The 20,685-nt window shown below is 60.2% G+C and overlaps 1 protein-coding gene across 1 annotated transcript; it reads right to left on the minus strand.

Annotated features, from left to right (window-relative positions):
• Window positions 1-972: 972 nt before the first annotated feature.
• On the minus strand, window positions 973-20,186 carry SIGLEC1 (sialic acid binding Ig like lectin 1). The gene is made up of 22 exons (XM_066548843.1): window positions 20,139-20,186; window positions 18,313-18,415; window positions 17,513-17,872; window positions 17,133-17,429; window positions 16,651-16,914; window positions 15,616-15,876; window positions 14,723-15,022; window positions 13,773-14,027; window positions 12,883-13,185; window positions 11,978-12,232; window positions 11,010-11,303; window positions 9,802-10,056; window positions 8,750-9,052; window positions 7,019-7,273; window positions 5,698-6,003; window positions 5,283-5,522; window positions 4,789-5,088; window positions 4,446-4,700; window positions 3,436-3,732; window positions 2,636-2,735; window positions 1,970-2,042; window positions 973-1,150 (listed from the first exon to the last, which is right to left on the minus strand). The coding sequence occupies exons 1-22, from the start codon at window positions 20,184-20,186 to the stop codon at window positions 1,133-1,135; spliced, it is 5,142 nt and encodes a 1,713-aa protein (XP_066404940.1). The 3' UTR covers window positions 973-1,132.
• Window positions 20,187-20,685: the final 499 nt, after the last annotated feature.

The following is a 20,685-nucleotide window of genomic DNA, read 5'->3' on the forward strand; positions in this document are numbered from 1 at the left end:
GGGACAGAGATGGGGACGGGGATGGGGACAGGGATGGGAATATGGATGGGGACTGGAGATGGGAATGGGGACAGGGATGGGGACAGGGAAGGGGACAGGGATGGGGACACAGGAGGGGATAATGAGAGAAGAGGGGATGGGGGTGGGGACAAGGATGGGGACAGACGTGGGGACAGCAATGGGGACAGAGATGGGACTGGAGACTGGGATGGGGACACGGGTGGGGACATGGATGGGGACACAGATGGGGATGGGGACAGGGATGGAGACTGGGACGGGGACAGGGGTGGGGACACGGGTGGGGACATAGATGGGGATAATGAGAGAAGAGGGGACAGGGGTGGGGACAAGGATGGGGACACGGGTGGGGACAGCAATGGGGACAGAGATGGGACTGGAGATGGGGACAGGGACAGGAGTGGGGACATGGATGGGGACAGAGAAATGGGGACAGGGATGGGGACACAGACAGGGACAAGAGCTGTGACAGGGATGGGGACAGCCCAGCACCTGCTCTGGCAGCAGAACGGGCACAGAAGGGGGGATTGAACACCCACGGGAGCCCCCGATCCCAAATCCCCCCCGATCCCAAATCCCCCCCGATCCCAAATTCCCCCCGATCCCAAATCCCCCCCTTTCCCGGGAAGCTCCAGCTCCAATCCCAAAGCCCCATCCCCGCGGCCGAGGCCAGGTCTGGTGGCGAGGTGGCCACACAGTGACCTCTAACGGCAGCGGGGACACGGCCGGAGGGGACGCGGCCGGAGGGGACACGGCGCCGCTGCCACCAGCAAGCAGAGTCCCCATGCCCAGGTCCCCTCGTCCCGGGCGCTGAGGGGACACGGGTGGCTTGGGGACCGCAGTGTCCCCCCCTCTCCAAGGGGCCACCGGGATGGATGGCAGGGAAAAGGGACGGGTGGTGACAAACAGGACGTTCCCAGCACCGGGAGGTTGGGTTTTATTCTTGTCCCGGGGTTTCCCAGCCCGGAGGTGTCACCTGGTGGTGACAAGGATCCATGGGCAAGGGACGAGGGGCTGGAATGCGGCCGGGGGATCCCCGGGGGAGTCCCTGGGTCCAGCCAGGATGGGGAAATTCCAGCGGCCACAGCTGGCCTGGGGTCTGAGAGCCACCGGGTCAGGATGCTCCATCCATCTGGAAAAGGTTGGGAGTGCCTGGGGACACCTTGTCCTTCTCTGGGGACACCCTGCCCATGGCTGGGGACACCCAGCTCATGTCTGGGGACACCCTGTCCTTGTCTGGGGACACCCTGCCCATGGCTGGGGACACCCAGCTCATGTCTAGGGACACCCTGTCCTTGTCTGGGGACGCACAGTCCATGGCTGGGGACACCCTGTCCTTGTCTAGGGACACCCTGTCCTTGGCTCGGGACACTGCTGGTGTCTGGGGACACACTGTCCATGGTTGGGGACACACGGTCCATGTCTGGGGACACCCTGCTCATGTCTAGGGATGCCCTGTCCACATCTGGGGACACCCTGTCTGTGTCTGGGGACATCCTGTCCATGTCTAGGGACACCCTGCCCTTGGCCGGGGACACCCTGCCCATGGTTGGGGTCACTCCATGGGGACATCCCGTCCATGGCTGGGGACACCCTGTGCTTGTCTGGGGTCACCGTGTCTGTGTCTGAGGACACCCTGCCCATGGTTGGGGTCACTCCATGGGGACAGGGGACATCCTGGGAGGGGTTGCCACCCCTCTGTGCCATGGAGCCCCTCTGGAATGAGGCTGGCACGGGCATTTTGGGTCCCCTCAAGGCTCTGTCCCTCCTGTCCCTGGGACAGTGACAGCCACGGCTGTGGTGGCACCACGGGGCCACCAGGCTGGGCCTGATCCCAGATCCACGTCCCATTCCCACACTGGGGATTCCTGGATAGGAGCCCCCGAGCGCTCAGGGGACCCCAGCGCTGTCCCAGTGATGTCCCCAGGGCTGTCCCCAGTGATGTCCCCACCTGTGGCAGGTCCTGTTTGCTCCTCAGCTCCAGGGTGTCCTCGGCACGGGACCAGCTCCGGAACTTCCTGATCCTGCCAGGGAGCACAGGGAGCTGCCACCACCCCGGGGTCATTGTCACCGTGCCAGGGTCCCTGTCCCACCGCCCCCAGGGCCTTGTCACCACTCCAGGGTCACTGTGCCACCACCCCAGGGCCTTGTCACCGTGCCAGGGTCACTGTCCCACCACCCCGGGGTCATTGTCACCGTGCCAGGGTCCCTGTCCCACCACCCCAGGGCCTTGTCACCACTCCAGGGTCACTGTCCCACCACCCCCGGGGTCCTTGTCCCCGTGCCAGGGTCACTGTCCTACCCTGGGGTCCTTGTCACCACCCCAGGGTCCCTGTCCCACCACCCCGGGGTCATTGTCACTGTGTCAGGGTCACTGTCCCACCCTGGGGTCCTTGTCACTGTGCCAGGGTCACTGTCCCACTGCCCCCAGGGCCTTGTCACCACTCCAGGGTCACTGTGCTGTCACCCCCAGGTCCTTGTCACCATGCCAGGGTCCCTGTCCCACCATCTCAGGTGTCCCTGTCCCCTGATCCTTGGTCCCTGTGCCACCCTGGTGTCCCTGTCCCCCCATCCCAGGTGTCCCTGTCCCCCCACCCTCCCCCATCCAGGACGTCACCTGGGCCACACCTTCAGGGCCAGCAGGGCCACGGTGGCGATGGCCACGATGGCCATGAGCAGCCCGGACAGGACACGGAAGGTCCTCAGGTGGCTCAGAGCTGGGGACAGAGATGGGGACAGTGCCAGCAGGGACCCCCCGGACCTCGGGGTGCCCCAAAAGGGGTGAAGGGGACACTGGGGGGTGACAAAATGGGGGACAGGCAGCATTTGGGGCAAGGACACACATGGGGGGAAGTCACAGGTGGGGACAATTGCTGCTTCTGGCTGCCACTGTCTCCTGTCCTAAAGGCCACCCTACCAGGGACAGGAGATGTCCCCAACACAGCCACAAGTGCCACCCTCATATTTTGCCACTTGACCCCATTCCATGTCCCAATTCCTGGGATTTTTTTGGGATTCCTCCGTCCCCACTCACTGTGGACATCAAAGTCAGTGCTGGCCGTGGCGTTGCCCAGAGCGCCACTGTCCCCTGTCCTAAAGGCCACCCTACCAGGGACAGGAGATGTCCCCAACACAGCCACAAGTGCCACCCTCATATTTTGCCACTTGACTTCATCCCGTGTCCCAATTCCTGGGATTTTTTTGGGATTTCCTCCATCCCCACTCGCTGTGGACATCAAAGTCAGCGCTGGCTGTGGCGTTGCCCAGAGTGCCACTGTCCCCTGTCCCCAAGGCCACTCTACCAGGGATAGATGTCCCCAACACAGCCAAAATGCCACCCTCATATTTTGCCATTTGACTTCATCCCGTGTCCCAATTCCTGGGATTTTTTTTGGGATTTCCTCCATCCCCACTCACTGTGGACATCGAAGTCAGCGCTGGCCGTGGCGTTGCCCAGGGCGTTGGTGGCCACGCAGACGTAGCGTCCCCCAGCCCCTGTCCCCAGGGCCGCCAGCTCCACGCGCAGGGCGTTGTGCGAGGGGGTGGCCCGCACCCCCGGGGTGGCAGCGGGGGACAGGCTGGTGGCCAGGAGGTGGCCGTGGTGCAGCAGGGCCAGCGAGGAGGGCGGGTGGCTCTGGGCCGTGCACAGCACGATGGCCCCGTGTCCGTTCTGGTTCTCCAGGAAGGTGCTCACCGAGACGGCCCGAGGGGGGTCTGTGAGGGGACAGCGAGGGTGGCACTGGGGACACGTGGTGGGACAGCCTGGCCTGGCTGTCCAAAAGTGCTTTAAAGTGGCCCTGGGTCTGTCCCATGCCGCTCATCCCGGTGCTGGGGGATTCAAACCCTCTCCAGTCTTTGTTTTGCCAACCCAAAGCTGGAGAATCTTCCTGACTTGGAGCTTCTGGGCTCCAAATCTGATTTTTGGGGGGCAATTCTAAAATAAAAACCCCAAATCCCTTTCCCAAAAGCTTCCTAACGCATCCCTCCTCCAGCCTGGATCATCGCCTCACCCTCTGCTCCCACCTCCAGCTGGAGAACCCCTCAGGTTGGAGCTTTTTGGCTCCAAATCCAACTTCTGAAGGACCAATCCTAAAAATCCCCTTAAAATCCCCTTCCCCAGGTCACCAAGAGCTTCCTGACTCATCCCTTCTCCATCCTGGATCATCCTCACCCCATCCATCCCTGCCCTGGTGGCTTCCCACGTTCCCCAGCCCCTCATTCCACACCCAACCAGAAAATTCCTCAGCTCTGGAGATTTTTGGTCCCAAATCTACCTAAAAAAAAACCCCCTAAAATCCCCAAAAGGAGAGGAGCAGGACAGGAAGAGGAAGAGGAGGAAACTCCCCTTGCCCTTGCGGAGGTGACACGGGTGACAGGGGCTGGGGACACCTGGCTGTGTTGTGCCTGGTGGCGCTGGGGACACTCACAGAGGACACTGAGGCTGAGGGGGACGGAGGTGGCCGTGCCCCATGTCCCGCTGGCCTGGCACTGGTAGGAGCCGGCGTCGGCGCTGGACACGGGGCTGAGGACGAAGGAGCCGGACGGTCCCTCCCAAAGCCACCTCCCGTCGCGGTACCACGTGTAGTTGACACCTTTGTCCCCCCAGGCGGTGGCCGAGCAGCTCATGGTGGCCTTGGTGCCCTCGGGCACTTCCTGCGAGGGCTCCACCGTCAGCGTGACCCCTGAGGAGCGACATTGGGGGGCTCCAGGAATGCCCGGCGAGCTCCCACGGGGACAACCCCGCTCCTTGGCCGCTCGGGGACACCTCACCTGGCACCTGCAGCCGCAGGGACGCGGTGGCCGAGCCGCGGCTGTTGGTGGCCGAGCACAGGTAGAGCCCCGCGTCGCCCGGCTCCAGCCCCGCCATCCGCACCCGCAGCGACGTGGGGGTGGCCCGCACCTCGAAGCGGGGGTCAGAGGGCCCGAGGCTGGTGGCCAGGGGCGGGTGGCCCTGTCCCCTGCTCACGGCGATGTCCGGCGGGGGGACACCGTCGGCCGAGCACAGCAGCACCGCCTGCCGCCCCCCGCGGGGCTCCACCAGCGCCACAAAGCTGGGCTCCTGCGGGGCATCTGCGGCGACAAGGACAGCGCTGCGTGTCCCCCCCACGCCCCGCCGGGCGACGAGGAGGCCACCCCCGAGCGGGGGCTGCGCTGTCGCCGCGTGTCGCGGGGTGGCGACACAGGACCGGGCAGCGATGTCCCCGCGGGGGTGGCGCGTCCTGCTGTCCCCTCCCGCCCTCCCGGAGGTGTCGCCCCCCACTCACAGAGCACGGCGAGGGCCACGGGCGGGGCGCGGCGCCCCCGGCCCGCCCGGCAGCCGTAGAGCCCCGCGTCGGAGCGGTGGCCGCGGAGCGCCAGCGAGGGCTCGGGTCCCTCTGTCACCCACCGCCCGTTCTTGAACCACGTGTAGAGGGTCCCCGGCTGCGCCTGAGGGGCCTGGCACGTCAGGGTCACCTCTGTCCCCTCCGCCACCTCGGCCGAGGGTCGCACCAGCACCCTGGTGGCTGCGGGGAGCGGGTTTTGGTCACCTTTTCCCTTCGAAACCTTCAGCCCCAAATTGGTGTCCCCAATCTCCAGCTCCTCCAAAACTGGGTACCCCAAATCCAGCACCCTTCAACGCCCCCCCTCCCCCCCCCCCCCCGGCCGGCAGTGTCCCCAAGCCCTTGTCCCCCTTCTCACCTTGCACCCGGAGCGTGAGGGACGCGCGGGTGTCACCGAGGGCATTCTGTGCCTGGCACTCGTATTCACCCTCGTCCTCCTCGGAGGCTTCCCGGAATTCCAAGCGCAGCGCGTTGGGAGAGGGGGACACGCGGGTGCTCGGCCGGGGGCTGTCACCTCCTCTGGGGGGGCTGGAGGCCACCGGGTGTCCCCCCCTGAGCAGGGTGAGCTGGGCCGGGGGGTGGCTGTCCACGGCGCACAGCAGGATGGTGGCCGTCCCCTGGCTGCTCTCCATGAAGGATTGCAGCCGCAGGTTCCTGGGGGGGTCTGCGGGGCGGGAAGAACGTGGAGAACGGGATAATCATGGAATTGGTTGGGTTGGGAAAGACCTCTGAGCTCATCGAGCCCAAGTGTCCCCCCCCAGCGCTGTCCCAGGCCACCGCTGAGAGCGTCCCCAGGTGCCGCATCCCAAGGATGGAACCCCACCGCTGCGCTTTCCAGGAGGAAAATTCCCAATATCCAACCAAAATTCCCAATATCCAACCAAAATTTCCAATATCCAACCAAAATTCCCAACATCCAACCAAAATTTCCAATATCCAACCAAAATTCCCAATATCCAACCAAAATTCCCAATATCCAACCAAAACCTCGCCTGGCACAGCTTTAGGCCGTGTCCCTTTGTCCTGTCCCTGTTCCTGACCCCCCCCAGCTGTCCCCTCCTGTTGAGTTGTGCAGAGCCACAAGGTCCCCATTTATCCAACCCTTCTGTCAAACCTTAAAACTTTGCTACAAATCCATTTCCCACAGCCCCTGATCCCCCTTTTCTCCGGGCTGAGCCCCTTCCCAGCTCCCTCAGCTTTTCCTGCTGCTCCAACACTTCATGCCAGGGATTCCCCATGCTCCAGAGCTTCCGTCCCACACTCATCAGGAAGATTTATAAATTAACACCATCTTTTTCTCATAAAAAAAGGGGAAAAAAATTCTCACGTTCTGACTTGCAACAACATTCTTGCCCTATTTTTTTTTTTTTAAGCAAAATCTGGTTTTAATTTTCCCAGTTAGGTATAAAAAAAAGTCCTAAATCCAGCATTAAAGCCGAATATTTTCCTGCTGGGTTTGGTGCGGAGCACAAGGAAACTTGGAGAAGGTTTTGGGGTCTCTGGGCAGGTCTGGGGTGTAAATCTTGGCTTAATTATCCTCTGGAATACATTTTTTGAGCCCCTCCTAATTAATTAATCCCCCTGAATTAAACCAGGCCTTACTGCCCCATCTCTCCAGCCATGGGGAGGGGTGACACCAAGTGACACCAAGTGACACGAAGGTGCCCTTGGGGACTCACAGAGGACGTTGAGGGTGGCAGGGGTGGCACTGTGGTTCCGGGCTGGGGTCCATATGGAGCAGTGGTAGGAGCCGGCGTCGGAGGCGGTGACTCCAGGGAAGGTGAGGTTTTGGGAAGAGCCGGTGCCCAGCCACACCTGGTTCCGGTACCAGGTGTAGCTCAGCACGTCCCGGTCCCCTCCTGCCACCGCACAGGTGAGGGTGGCACTGTCCCCTTCCCGCACGTCTGGGGACGGCCAGATCCAGACCCGGGCGGCTGCAGGGGAGGGAAGGAAAAATGGTGATCCTCAATTTCCAGGAAAAAGTGGGGATCCCTCAATTTCCAGGAAAAAGTGGTGATTCCCTCAATTTCCAGGAAAAAATGGTGATCCCTCACTTCCAGGAAAAAGTGGTGGTCCCTCAATTTCCAGGAAAAAGTGGTGGTCCCTCACTTTCCAGAGTGGGAAAAATCAGGGAGTTGCAGGGCAGTAAAAAGAGGGAATGGCCACTACAACCCACAGGTGACACGATTCCCGTGGTGTTCCCATGGATTTGTTTGGGATGCTCCATCCCTGGAAGTGTGCAAGGTCAGGTTGGACAGGGCTTGGAGCAGCCTGGGATAGTGGAAGGTGTTCCTGTCCATGGCAGGGGTGGGATTGATGGGATTTAAGGTCTCTCCCAACCCAAACCATTCCATGGTTCCATGATTCCATGATTCCATGATTCCATGATTCCTGGGGTGATGGCAGCAGGGCAGTGCCATGGATGGACACAGCAAAGCCAGCCCTTGGAATCACATCCAAGCAGAGCCCTGTCCCTTCGCCACATGCCTGGGACACCTGCAGCTCTCTGGGAATACCTCCATCCCCATAAACACGGATTTTCCCAAATTTTTTTTTTCCATTTTCATCCTCTCCATCCTATTCCGGCTGCTCTCCACACTCCCTCCCCCATTCCCATCCCTTCACCTCATCACCATAACCCCAATCTCATCATTCCATCTGCTGCCTGCAGCTCTCCATCCCTTTCCCATTCCCATTCCCATTCCCATTCCCATTCCCATTCCCATTCCCATTCCCATCCCATGGATCCCATCCCATCCCATCCCATGGATCCCATCCCATCCCATCCTATGGATCCCATTCCATCCCATGGATCCTGTCCCATCCCATGGATCCCATCCCATCCCATGGATCCCATCCCATCCCATTGACCCCATCCCATTCCCATCCCATGGATCCCATCCCATTCCATGGATCCCATCCCATCCCATCCCATCCCATGGATCCCATCTCATCCCATCCCATGGATCCCACCACATCCCATCCCATCCCATCCCATGGATCCTGTCCCATCCCATTGACCCCATTCCATCCCATCCCATCCCATTCTATGGATCCCATCCCATGGATCCCGTCCCATCCCATGGATCCCGTCCCATCCCATTGACCCCATCCCATCCCATCCCATGGATCCCATCCCATCCTATGGATCCCATCCCATCCCATCCCATCCCATCCCATCCCATCCCATCCCATCCCATGGATCCCATCCCATCCCATCCCATCCCATCCCATCCCATCCCATCCCATCCCATCCCATCCCATGGATCCCATCCCATTCCCATCCCATTGACCCCATCCCATCCCATCCAATGGATCCCATCCCATCCCATCCCATTCCATCCCATCCCATCCCATGGATACTGTCCCATCCCATCCCATCCCATCCCATCCCATTCCCAGTGACTCACCGCCTCCGGAGAAGTTCCCGCTGGCGCTGGCGTTGCCGTGGGCGTTGGTGGCCACGCACCGGTACTCGCCCTCGTCCTGCAGCAGCACGGGGTGGACGCGGACCCGCAGCACGTTGGTGGCCGAGGTGACACTGAGCCGTGGCCGGGGCACAGGCAGTGACAGCGCTGTGGAGGCCACCAGGGCCCCGTCCTTGAAGAGGGCCAGCTGTGCCGGCGGGGAGCTGTCCACGGAGCACTCCAGGATCCCGCGCCGGCCCCACGGGGGCTCCAGGAAGGTGCTGAGCACCAGCGCCCGCGGGGCGTCTGCCCGGAGGGTGGGACAGACCTGAGGATGCACCCAGGGACCCCCGGGACCCAGCGAGGTGCCAGCGCCCAGCAGGGTCATCAGTGCCAGTGTCCCCTCAGTGCCATCCCATCGGTGCCATCCCCTTGGCACCATCCCATCCCAGCACCATTCCAGTGATGCCATCCTGTTGGCACTATCCCAGTGGCATTGTTCCAGTGGTATTATCCCATCCCAATAGCACCATCCCATCCCATCCCATCCCATCTCATCCCATCCCATCCCATCCCAATTTTCTCTCATCCTGTCTCATACCAGTTCAATCTATCCATCCCATCCCACTTCCTTCCCACTCCATCCATTCCATCCCATTGCATTTCCTCCCCATCTCATTTTATCCCACCCCATTTCATCCCAATTCCATCTCATCCCAAATCATCCCAATTCCTTCCATCCCAATTCTGTTCCATCCCTCCATCCATCCATCACCCATCCGTCCATCCATCCATCCATCCATCATCCATCCATCCATCCATCCATCATCCATCCATCCATCCATCCATCCATCCATCCATCCATCCATCCATCCATCCATCCATCCATCATCCATCCATCCATCCATCCATCATCCATCATCCATTCATCATCCATCCATCCCAGTGGCATCCCATCCCATTCTCCCATCCCATCCCATCCCATCCCATCCCGTCCCATCCCGTCCCGTCCCGTCCCGTCCCGTCCCCTCAGTCCCCTGGCGGGTCCCACTCACAGCAGACGCTCAGGGTGACAGCAGGGGACACGCTGGTCCCCGCGGAGCCCCGGGCCCGGCAGTGGTAGAGCCCAGTGGCAGCGCTGGTGACACGGGACAGCACGAGGACACTGTCAGGACCCTCCTGCAGCCACTTGCTGTCCTTGTACCAGGAGTAGACGGTGTCACCCGGTGGCTCTCCGGCCACCTGGCACAGCAGGGACACGTTGTCACCTTCCAGCACCTCCGAGGACGGTGAGATCAGGACTCGGGTGGCTGGAGCGGGGACAGCGCCAGCTCAGAGGGGACAGGGCAGAGCTCGGCACTGCCAGTGTCCCCTCGTCACTTCCATAACCTGTGGGGTGCGATATTCCCACTCTGTCCAAGGACTTGGGACAGCTCCCGTGTGATAGTGGTGCCCGCTGTCCCCTTAGGGTGTCCCCAACTCCTCCTGGAGATGCCCAGGGCTGAGGTGGTGGAATATGGGCAGGGGGTGGCACGGGGTGGGGGGTCTGGTGGCGCTGGCAGGGATCTGGTGGCATTAGGAGGGCAGACATGAAGTCATTCCCATGGAATGGACCCCTCTGATGCCCGGGTGGGATCTGGTGGCACTGGGAGGGATCTGGTGGCACTGGGAGCACAGACACATGGTCATTCCCAAGGGATGAGCCACTCTGATCCCTGGGAAGGACCTGGTGGCACTGGCAGTGCAGACACATGGTCATTCCCATGGGATGAACCACTCTGGTTCCTGGGAGGGATCTGGTGGCACTGGGAGCACAGACAGGAGGTCATTCCCATGGGATGGGTCGCTCTGATCCCTGGGAGGGATCTGGTGGCACTGGGAGCACAGACCAGAGGTCATTCCCATGGGATGAGCCACTCTGGTCCCTGGGTGGGATCTGGTGGCACTGGGAGAGATCTGGTGGCACTGGCAGTGCAGACGTTGTCATTCCCATGGCATGGACTGTTTTGATCCCTGGGAGGGATCTGGTGGCACTGGGAGAACAGAACGGAGGTCATTCCCATGGGATGGGTCGCTCCGATCCCTGGGAGGGATCTGGTGGCACTGGGAGCACAGACTGGAGGTCATTCCAATGGGATGAGGTGCTCTGATCCCTGGGTGGGACCTGGTGGCACTGGGAGGGATCTGGTGGCACTGGGAGCACAGACCCATGGTCATCCCCGTGGGATGAGCCACCCCGACCCCCAAATCCCCAGCTCCCCACCTTGCACGCGCAGGTAGAGCCGTCGCTCCACGGAGCCGTGCGCGTTGGTGGCCGTGCACCGGTAGCTGCCATCATCTGCCGGTGTCACCTCCCGGATCTCCACCCGCAGCGAGTTGGGGACGGCGGAGACGGTGACCCGCGGGCTGCTCCCGCTGGCGCTGGTGGCCACCAGCTCCTGGTCACGGAGCAGGGCCAGCTGGGCCGGGGGGTTGCTGGACACGGAGCACTGGAAGATGGCCAGGGAGCCCTGCTCGGCCTCCAGGAAAGCCGTCAGGAGAGGGTCCCGAGGGGGGTCTGCCGGGGGGAATGGGATGAGAGGCTGGGAATCACATCAGGAGAGGGGTCCTGGAGAGGGGTCACTGCTCTGGGGTTCTGGGAAAGGGTGGGAGGGGAGGGGAAGGGAAAAGGGGAAAGGGGAAAGGGGAAAGGGGGAAAGGGGAAAGGGGAAAGGGGAAAGGGGAAAGGGGAAAGGGAAAAGGGAAAAGGGGAAAGGGGAAAGGGAAAAGGGGAAAAGGAAAAGGGAAAAGGAAAAGGGGAAAGGGGAAGGAGGAAAGGGGAAAGGGAAAAGGGGAAAGGGGAAAGGGGAAAGGGGAAAGGGGGAATGGGGAAGGGGGAAGGGGAAAGGGAAAAGGGAAAAGGGGAAAGGGGAAAGGGAAAAGGGGAAAAGGAAAAGGGAAAAGGGGAAAGGGGAAAGGGGAAAGGGGAAAGGGAAAAGGGGAAAGGGAAAAGGGGAAAGGGGAAAGGGGGAAGGGGGAAGGGGGAATGGGGAAGGGGGAAGGGGGAAGGGGGAAGGGGAAAAGGGAAGATGGAAGAGAAAAGGGAAAGGAAAAGAAAAAGGGGAAATTGAAAGGAAAAGGAGAAGAGAATGGGAAGCACAGACATGAGGTCATTCCCATGGGGAAATTGAAAGAGAAAGGAAAAAGGGGAGAAGGGGAAGAGAAAGGAAAGAGAACAGGAAAGGGACGCACACAGCACATCCAGGAGGACGTCGGGAGAGCTCCGGCTGCCGCCCGCGGTGCTGGCCTGGCACCGGTAGAGCCCGGCGTCCCTGCTGAGCACTGGCTGCAGCACCAGCGAGGTGGCCGAGCCCGTGGAGATCTGCTGCCCGTTGTGGTACCAGGCGATGTTGGGCACAGCTGTGGAGCCGCTGCTCAGGTGGCAGGTGAGGGTGGCATTGTCACCCTCCAGCACGTGGGGGGACGGGGACACAGTGACATTGGCAGCTGTGGGCAGGAGGAAACGGGGTCTGGTGTCAACAGTGGGGTGACAACACCCCAAAGCCACCAAGGGACAGCGTGACTACCCCAGAGGGCAAATTCCAACTGATCCCACAGCGCCATGGCGGGGACAGCTCTGAGCCTGGCAGTGCCACCAGCCCAGGGACATCCCTTGACCGTGTTTTGCTCCATGTTCCTGTCACACAGAGCCAGGGAATCCCCACCAGGGGCTGGAATGTCATGGGAGAGCCACCATGTCTGGATTTCATGGACACGTGACATTTCCATGTGGTGTTTCCATGTCTGGATTTCATGGACATGCGACATTTCCACGTGGTGTTTCCATGTCCAGATTTCATGGAAATGTGACATTTCCATGCCTGGATTTTGTGGATACGTGGCATTTCCATGTGACATTTCCATGCCTGGATTTCATGGAAATGTGGCATTTCCATGCGACATTTCCATGTGGCATTTCCATGTCTGGATTTCATGGACAGACATGTGGCATTTCCATGTGACATTTCTGCTCCTCCTGCCACCATCTCCTGATCTTGCCTCCTTCCCCAGCATTCCCTTCCCACACTCCTCTCCCACAGGACATTACCAGATGCCACAATCCTGTCCCCTGTCCCCTGTCCCCTGTCCCCACTCACTGTCAGCCTTGAAATCCACCGTGGCACTGGCTCTTCCTTGGGAATTCTCTGCCTGGCACATGTAAATCCCCTCATCCTCCACCACCACATCCCGGATTTCCACCTTCAGGCTGTTGTAGGACCTGGTGACGTGGACCCTGGGACTGGTGGCTTGGGGACAGCCCTGGGTGCAGGCGATGGCATCGTCCCCTCTCCGGAGGGTGAGGTTGGACTCGGGGTCGCTCTCCACAGAGCACTGGATGATGCCCAGGTGCCCGCCCTGGCTCTGCAGGAACGAGCTCAGCACCGGCTGCCTCGGGGGGTCTGTGGGGGAAAACAGATCTGTGAGGTCGGGAAAACTCCCAGAATCCAAGGGATGGATGCTTCCAGCACTGCCTGATCATCCAGGCTGGATGGGGTTTGGAATAATGTGGGACGGTGGAGGTGTCCCTGCCAAGGGGAGAGGGGTTGGAATAAGAATGGCTTTGAGGTCCCTTCCAACCCAATCCAGGGACAAAGCACCACTGGATCCATTGGGGAAACCCTCAGAATCCAAGGGATTGATGCTCCCGGTGCTGCCTGGGAAACTCTTGAATCCACGTTGGACCTGGTCTAGTGGGAGGTGCCCGTGCCCATGGCAGAGGGGTCAGAACGAGATGGGTTTTGAGGACCCCTAAGCCCAAACCATTCGTGGTTCTTCAATTATTAAAATTCTTGGGAAGGTGGGAATGCTCCAAATTCCCCCTCCCCAGAACCCCCAGGTTTTACCTGCCAAAGGGAATTTTTCATCTTCCCCACATTCCTGCCCCGAGAGCTCCTTGGCCGTGGCTGGTGGGGATGGGGGAAACCTCAGGGTGGGACCACCCCCAGCCCAGCCCCAGGACCCTTTGGAATTCCCACGGGACGCTCACAGAGCACTCGGAGCGGGACGGCCTCTGATGTGTCGCTGCCATTCCTGCTCCGGACCTGGCACTGGAAGGCGCCGGCGTCGTCCCCGCGGACGGACGGGAATTCCAAGGTGGGGAATGAGCTCTCCTGGAGCCTCCGGCCGTTCCTGTACCAGGTGTAGAGCGGCTCCTCCTCCGTGTCCCCTGTCCCCACGCAGGTCAGGGTGACCGCGGTCCCCTCCGTCACCTCGGCCGAGGGCTGGATCTGGAGCCCAGCAGCTGGAGGAGGGGTGCGAGAGGGATTTCAGGGAAGGAGGGAGATCCAGCCCGTGGATACAACCAGCTACAATTCCCTGCTGGGCTTCCCGGAGTCCCCTCCCTCATCGTGGCTCTTTGGGGGGTGACATTCCCTGGGGACACTGCACAGGCCAATGGGGCCTTTCCTGACCCTTTCCTGCTTTTTCCAGGTGCCGGGTTCATCCAGGTGACTTTTTCCCAGGACAGTCTCTGTCCCCTTTTCCCACTGGTTGGGCCTTGTCCGACTTCCAGCTCCCCAATGGGACACCCAAATCCGGGTTTGGTTTCTCTGCAATTGGGCCTTGAGGTCTCTTTTGGGGTTTTTTGGGATCCTAAACGATGTTCTTCTTGGACATGGATTTGGGGGGACTTTTCTCTCCTGCTGCCTCTGTCACCCCAAATTATCTAGACTCGGGGTTTAGGGGACAGTGACTGGTGGGGATGGATGGGGCAGAAAAATTTGGATAAATTTACTGATTTTTGGCATTTTCTGAAACAAACCCCAGGAGCCTCTCCATCTCCAAAAGCAGCTCTGACCCCACACAGCCCCCAGGACACCGATGTCCCCCAGCGCCACCACAGGGGTCCCCCAAACTCTGTAAGCTGCACGTCCCCCCAGTTTTGGGGGTTCACCATCTCCCCAAACCCAGGAGTGGCCGCGTCACCCGGGGACTCACCGCGGGCCACCAGGACCTTGGTGGCACTGGCGTTGCCATGGACGTTGCTGGCGGTGCAGCCGTACTTCCCGCTGTCCCGGGGTCCTGCATCCCGGATTTCCAGCCGCAGGGAATTGCGGGAGGCGGTGACACCGAGCCGCTGGCCCAGGGTCACCTGTGCCCCGCTGGTGGCCAGCACGGCGCCATCGTGATCGATGGCCAGGGTGGCCGGAGGGTGGCTGTCCACGGTGCAGCGGACGATGACCAGCCGGCCACCCTGGGTCTCCTGGAAGAGCGTGAGGGTGGGAATTCGGGGTGGATCTGTGGGATGGGAGAGGATGCTGAGGTTGGGATGTCCTTGGTGGTGTGGTTACAGGGAAAAATCCAAAAAGTGGCTTGAGTTGGAGGGAACATTAAATCCCAGCTGGTCCCATGGGCAGGGACATAGCCCAGGTGGCTCCAAGCTCCATCCAACCTGATCTTGGGGTAAGAAACGTCCCCCTACCCAATTTGGATGTCACAATCTGCTTGTCCTGCGTGTCACCAGGTCAGATTTACCTCCAAAATGGTCACAACCAACCCATGGCTGGGTTATTTTCCCCCTGAAAACCTCCTGAGCTGTTCTTATCCCGCTGGATTCTCCATGAGAAACCTCCCTAGATCTTACGGAATGGAGGGGATTAGTGGGGGATGTTGCCATGGACACATCCCAGATGCCACTTAATGTCACCTTCACACCCGCCTCACAGCCAAAATTTGTTGTATTCCCATAAAATTCAACCAGCAGGGCTGACCCCCTTTATCAACCCTTGGGGTGCTCAGGAAGAGGCTTTGCCATGAATTTTTGGGGGGAGGATTTCCTGGATTTTGCGGGGTTCGCACAGCCCCATGTGGCAGGAGCTGGTGGCACTCACATGTCACGCTGAGGCTGATGGCCTGGGCCGTGTCACTGCCCTGGCTGTTGGTCACTTGGCAGGAGTAGTAGCCGGCGTCACCGGCGGCCACCGCGGGGAAGAGGAGGGTGTGGGCCGGGCCCTCCTTGAGCCAGGCGCTGTTCTTGAACCAGGTGTAGGTCAGCTCCTCGGGGTGTCCCTCCCGCCCGGGGACATCGCAGGACAAGGTGGTGGCCGTCCCCTCGAGCACCTCGGCTGCGGGGCTGGCCGAGATCTCTGCGGCTGAGGGAGAAGGGACACGTTCAGGATGGCCCCGGGGACAGGAAAACAGATCCCCCGTCCCAAATCCCCCGTTCCAGAGCCTGGGAGAAGATGGAAGCCCCAACAACAGAGCTGGGGGACGTTTGGGTTTGTCCCCTGCCACCAGCTGGGGACACCTGGCTTTAGAGCAAAGCCCCGAGGGCCAAGCTCATGGTGGGTGGGGAAGGGTCTTGCCCCTCTCAGGGTGGGATCAGGGGGGTTTTGGGAAGAGCACAGGGACCCATCTGGGGGGAGATAATCCCTGTGGGATTCCAGCTCAGGCAGGGAAGGATGGGATTTGTCTGTGATGAGGGATCTGGTGGGAGGAGGAAACTCTTCCCTTCCTGTGGGGGTGGAATTCCCAGAGAAGCTGTGGCTGCTCCTGGATCCCTGGAAGTGCCCCAGGCCAGGCTGGACACGGCCTGGATCCACCTGGGATGGCGGGAAGTGCCCCAGCCCATGGCAGGGGTAGGAATGATCCCTAAGGTCCCTTCCCACCACGGCTCTGGATCTCCACAAGCTCCCAACCCCTTCCCAGCTCTGCTCCCTGTCCTGGGCTGGAAATCCCTCCCTGTTTTCTGGGATCACCAAGAGATGGGACACAGGTGTGGCGCAACGGGGCCACCAGCCTCCTCCTGCACGGACACCCCAATTCCCAGACCTCCAGCAGCACCGGCCACCTCCCTCCCAGTCCGTGCCACCCCAGTGTGGGACACGCAGGATTTCCCACCCCGGCAGAGCTCCCTTGGCACTTACAGAACACGCGGAGGGTGACAGGGGGTGACACCCCGGTGCCCAGGGCGTTCTGGGCCTCGCAGTGGTACCGCCCATGGTCCTCACGGCGCACGCCCGGCAGGGCCAGCACCCGCTCGGTGCCCACGGCCACCCCATCCTTGTACCAGTGGTACCCCGAGACCGGGGGGTGGCTGCTGCCAACCTCACAGCTCAGGGTCACCGTGTCACCCACGCCGATGTTCCCCGAGGAAGGGCTCAGCGACACCTGCGTGTCCTTGGGGGCGTCTGCGGGGGACACAGAGGGACGCGGTGGGCACAGGGCGCTGTCACCACCCTGGGGAGGTGCGTGACAGGAGGTGGCACCTAAGGGACAGATGTGGCCAGCCAGCAGGAAAGGGAGGGAGAAGCTGGAGGAAAAGGCTGCAGGGAAGGAGGGGGTGGCGGGAGGGGGATGTGGCAGTGGTGGCCATGACAGAGGTGTCCCCTGTCCCCACCGCACGTACGCCTGACCCGCAGTACCACCTCCGTGCTCGCCCTCTTGGGTCCGTCGGAAACCACGCAGAGCAGCTTCTTGGAATGGTCCTTCCAGGTGAAGGAGCTGGTCAGGGTCACCTGGTGGCTGACCCCGCTGGTGTCCAGCTGGACGTGGCTGGACACCTCGGACACCTGGGGGTTGTAGCCCTCCCAGCGCAGGGCGGTGTCACCCCCGGGACAGAAGTAGGGCGTGGAGCACTCCAAGGTGGACCTCTGTCCCTCGGTCTGCTCCTCACTGCTGGTGACACTGGGAAGCTCCAGATCATCTGGTGTGGAGAGCAGAGGGCGGGATGACCTCATGGAATCGAGCAAGAAGGGAATTTTTGGGGAATTTTGGTGTTTTACCCACCCGAAACTCTCAGGGTCACATCCCGCGACGCTGACCAGCGGTCGCCGTCGAGGATCTCGAAGCGGAACCTGTAGAGGCCACTGTCCCCCGGTGTCACCCCCCGCAGCAACAGGGTGCAATTCCGGGCCATGGGGTCCCCCAGGAGCTGGGCACGACCCCCAAAACGGGGATCCACATCCTGGGGGGCAGCGGAGTGGAACACAACCGTCCGCTGGCCGTCGTAGTCCTTGTACCAGATGGCCACGATGCCGGCCCACGCTGTCACATCCGCGGGGTAGCTGAAGGTGCAGGGGACAACCAGGCAGGACCCCCCACTGGCCAGCAGGGACTCGGGGTAGGAGACCCCCCAGGAGCCGAGGGCTGTGCCAGGGAAAATCGGGATTAGGGAGCCAGAAGTGTCCCCACTTCCCCCAGGACACGCTGGGGACACGTCACCTGTGCTTGATGGGGCAGGATTTGGGATAAACCCCCGCAGGAGGAGGTTTTGGGGTGGAGGAGGGGGAGATATGCAGGAAAAGCTGGATCTTTTGGGCCTAAATGATGAAGAAAAAGGGGAAAGAGACAATCTGGGGTCCCAAATTTATTTCCTCACCCAGGTGCCTTGTCCTGGCTCCCATGGCCTGGCTGTCCCCTTGTCACCCCATCCCCGCCCATCAGGAGTGTGGGATCATGGCCAATCCCCCCAGGAACAGCCTTGGGATCCCCCAGATTCCTGCCTGGCTCCTACGCCCACCCACTGGGGCCAATCCCGGCCTCCAGTCCCCCCGGGGACAATCCCAAGGGTGTCACCATCCCCATACCTGGCGGGACGAGGCTGGCCAGGAGCACGAGGCAGCGGGGCAGGCGCATGGTGGCACTGCCAGGGGACATGGCGGACACGGCGTCACGCCAGCACAGGGGACCCTGGGGACAAGAGGAGGTGGCTGAGGACCTTGGAATGGGGGGGAAGGATCCCTGTGGGATAAATCCCGCTGGAATCAGGACAGTCCTTAACAGGAGGGAAGGAAGGAAGGAAGGAAGGAAGGAAGGAAGGAAGGAAGGAAGGAAGGAAGGAAGGAAGGAAGGAAGGAAGGAAGGAAGGAAGGAAGACTAAAGAAAAAGGAAAAAGGGAAAGAAAAAGAAAAAGAAAGAAAAAATGAATAATGGAATAAAAAAGAAAAGAGGAAAAGAGGAAGAAAAAGAAGAAGAAGAAGAAGAAGAAGAAGAAGAAGAAGAAGAAGAAGAAGAAGAAGAAGAAGAAGAAGAAGAAGGAAAAGAAGAAGAAAAAGAAACAAAGAAAAAGAAGAAGAAGAATAAGAATAAGAAGAAAATGAAGAAGAAAAAGAAGAAGAAAAAGAAGAAAAAGAAACAAAGAAAAAGAAGGAGAAAAAGAAACCAAGAAAAAGAAGATGAATACAAAAAATAAACAGAGAATTATTTAAAACATTTTTGCAGCTCCAGACGAACTCCTGACATTCCTTTCCGTTTCGCCCCTCATCGTTCCGTGACAAACCAGAATAATTTCACCCTGAACTTTTCCCAATATCCCGGATTGCTGCGAGCTCCGATCCTCCTCTGAGCTCTCCTGGGTCTCTCCCTGAGGAACGAGGCCTCTCCCAGCCCCCCTCTCCGGCCTTTCCCTCTCCACCATTCCCTCCTTCTCCGATACCTCCTTCTCCCACATCTGTATCCAATTTCCTCGCCGCTCCTTGGATTTCGGGCTGGATTTCCTGCTCTGGAGAGCTTTGCTTGGGATTTTTTTCCAGACTATGAGCACAGAGAATGTCTGGGGTGGCCCCTGGGTGTCGATGCTTGGAGGGGGGGGGACGATGTGAGGCCACAAATTGTCACGGGATTCGTCCCGGAAGAGGAAGGAAGAGCCGGGATCCAGCCCCCAACTGGTGCTGGTGCCAAGTTTCGTTTCTTCTGCTGGGTTTCTCCCGGTTTCGATTCCTGAGGGCCCCTGGGGGATCCCTCGGGATGGGGGACCCAGGGAGGTCAGTGGCCCCTGGTGGGGCTCTGCTGCTTGGAATTCCAAGGGTTGGAAAGATTTCTAGGAAAACGCTTTAGGGGAGACCCGGGGTGGGGAAGGTGTCCCTGGTATCCCTAAACGGGATTTAAGGAATTGGTTGGGATGGAAATGAAATCTTGTTTCATTTCCATTGGCAGGGACATTTCCTGCTGTCCCAGGTGGCTCCAAACCCTGTCCAGCCTGGCCTTGGACACTTCCAGGAATGGGGCAGCCACAGCAAATCTGGGAATTCCATTCCAGAACCTTCCCACCCTCAGAGGGAGGAATTTTTTCCCAGTCTCCCACCTATCCCTGCAGTTCAAAAGTCACTTTTTGGCACAGGAATGAGCACGGGGAGGGGACATTCCCAGTGTGGGACCCTTCAGCTCCATCACATCCCAAAAAACCAGAGAAACAGGGACCACGGGGTGGTGGGACACCATTCCTCGGGATAAGGGATGGATGTGACCCCCTCCAAGCCTGGATCTGATTCCTGGAGTTCTGACCACTTCCCTGGCTCCTGGCAGGAGATGGAGGAGGCTCATCCCAAAAGGATCCTACCAGAGCCACCCCCACCCCTCATCCCTGTCTCCAGAATTCCCATCCTTTCCCATCCCTGGAGAACCACGGCGTTACCTGGAAGTGGTGGTGGCTCTGGCAGTGCCACCTCCGGAGCGGTGGCATCAGGAAACCGCCTGTCCCTGCGCTCAGGGACGTCCCTTTATCGGCTGTGGGAGGAGGGTGAGGAGCCCCAGACCGCAGAACTTCCCTCTTCAGAGTCCCTGCTCTGATTTTGGGAAGTGGCGACCGCCGCGGCAGCTTTTCCCTAATTCCGTGTTTTTGGGGCCAGGGTGGGTTTGGAGCGCTCCGAGGCCTCTGGGTTTAGGGTCCTGCTGGTGGGACTGGGACAGGGCTGGTGTTGTTCCCTGTGGGAACGGTTTGGGATTTGTGCTGATAGCTCGGGAATGTTTTTGTTGTGTCTTGGAGGGAAGTAAGGGCGGCTCTGCCCTCACCCTGCCGGGAAGGGGTTGGGATTGCAACGGGAACTGGGGGGACACGGCCAGGAAAACTGATCCCAACTGATCCAGGAATATCCCGGACCATGTGGCTCCAGGATAAACTGGAAAAGGAAAGGGGGATGTTGGGAGTGATGGGGTTTGTCCTCCTGGGCCACCAAAAGGGA

This window comes from Molothrus aeneus, chromosome 4 (genome assembly GCF_037042795.1).
Source record: "Molothrus aeneus isolate 106 chromosome 4, BPBGC_Maene_1.0, whole genome shotgun sequence".
NCBI classification, from domain to species: Eukaryota; Metazoa; Chordata; class Aves; order Passeriformes; family Icteridae; genus Molothrus; species Molothrus aeneus.

Bases quoted from the DNA above. Each gene is read 5' to 3' on its own strand.
- SIGLEC1 (XM_066548843.1), bottom strand. From the start codon at position 20,186: ATGCCACCGCTCCGGAGGTGGCACTGCCAGAGCCACCACCACTTCCAG. The intron at 15,877-16,650 runs GTAAGTGCCAAG...CTTCTCCCTCAG, and splicing joins TGTCACCCTCCGCGTGTTCT to CCGCAGAGATCTCGGCCAGC. The intron at 5,089-5,282 runs GTGAGTGGGGGG...TTGTCGCCGCAG, and splicing joins CGTGGCCCTCGCCGTGCTCT to ATGCCCCGCAGGAGCCCAGC.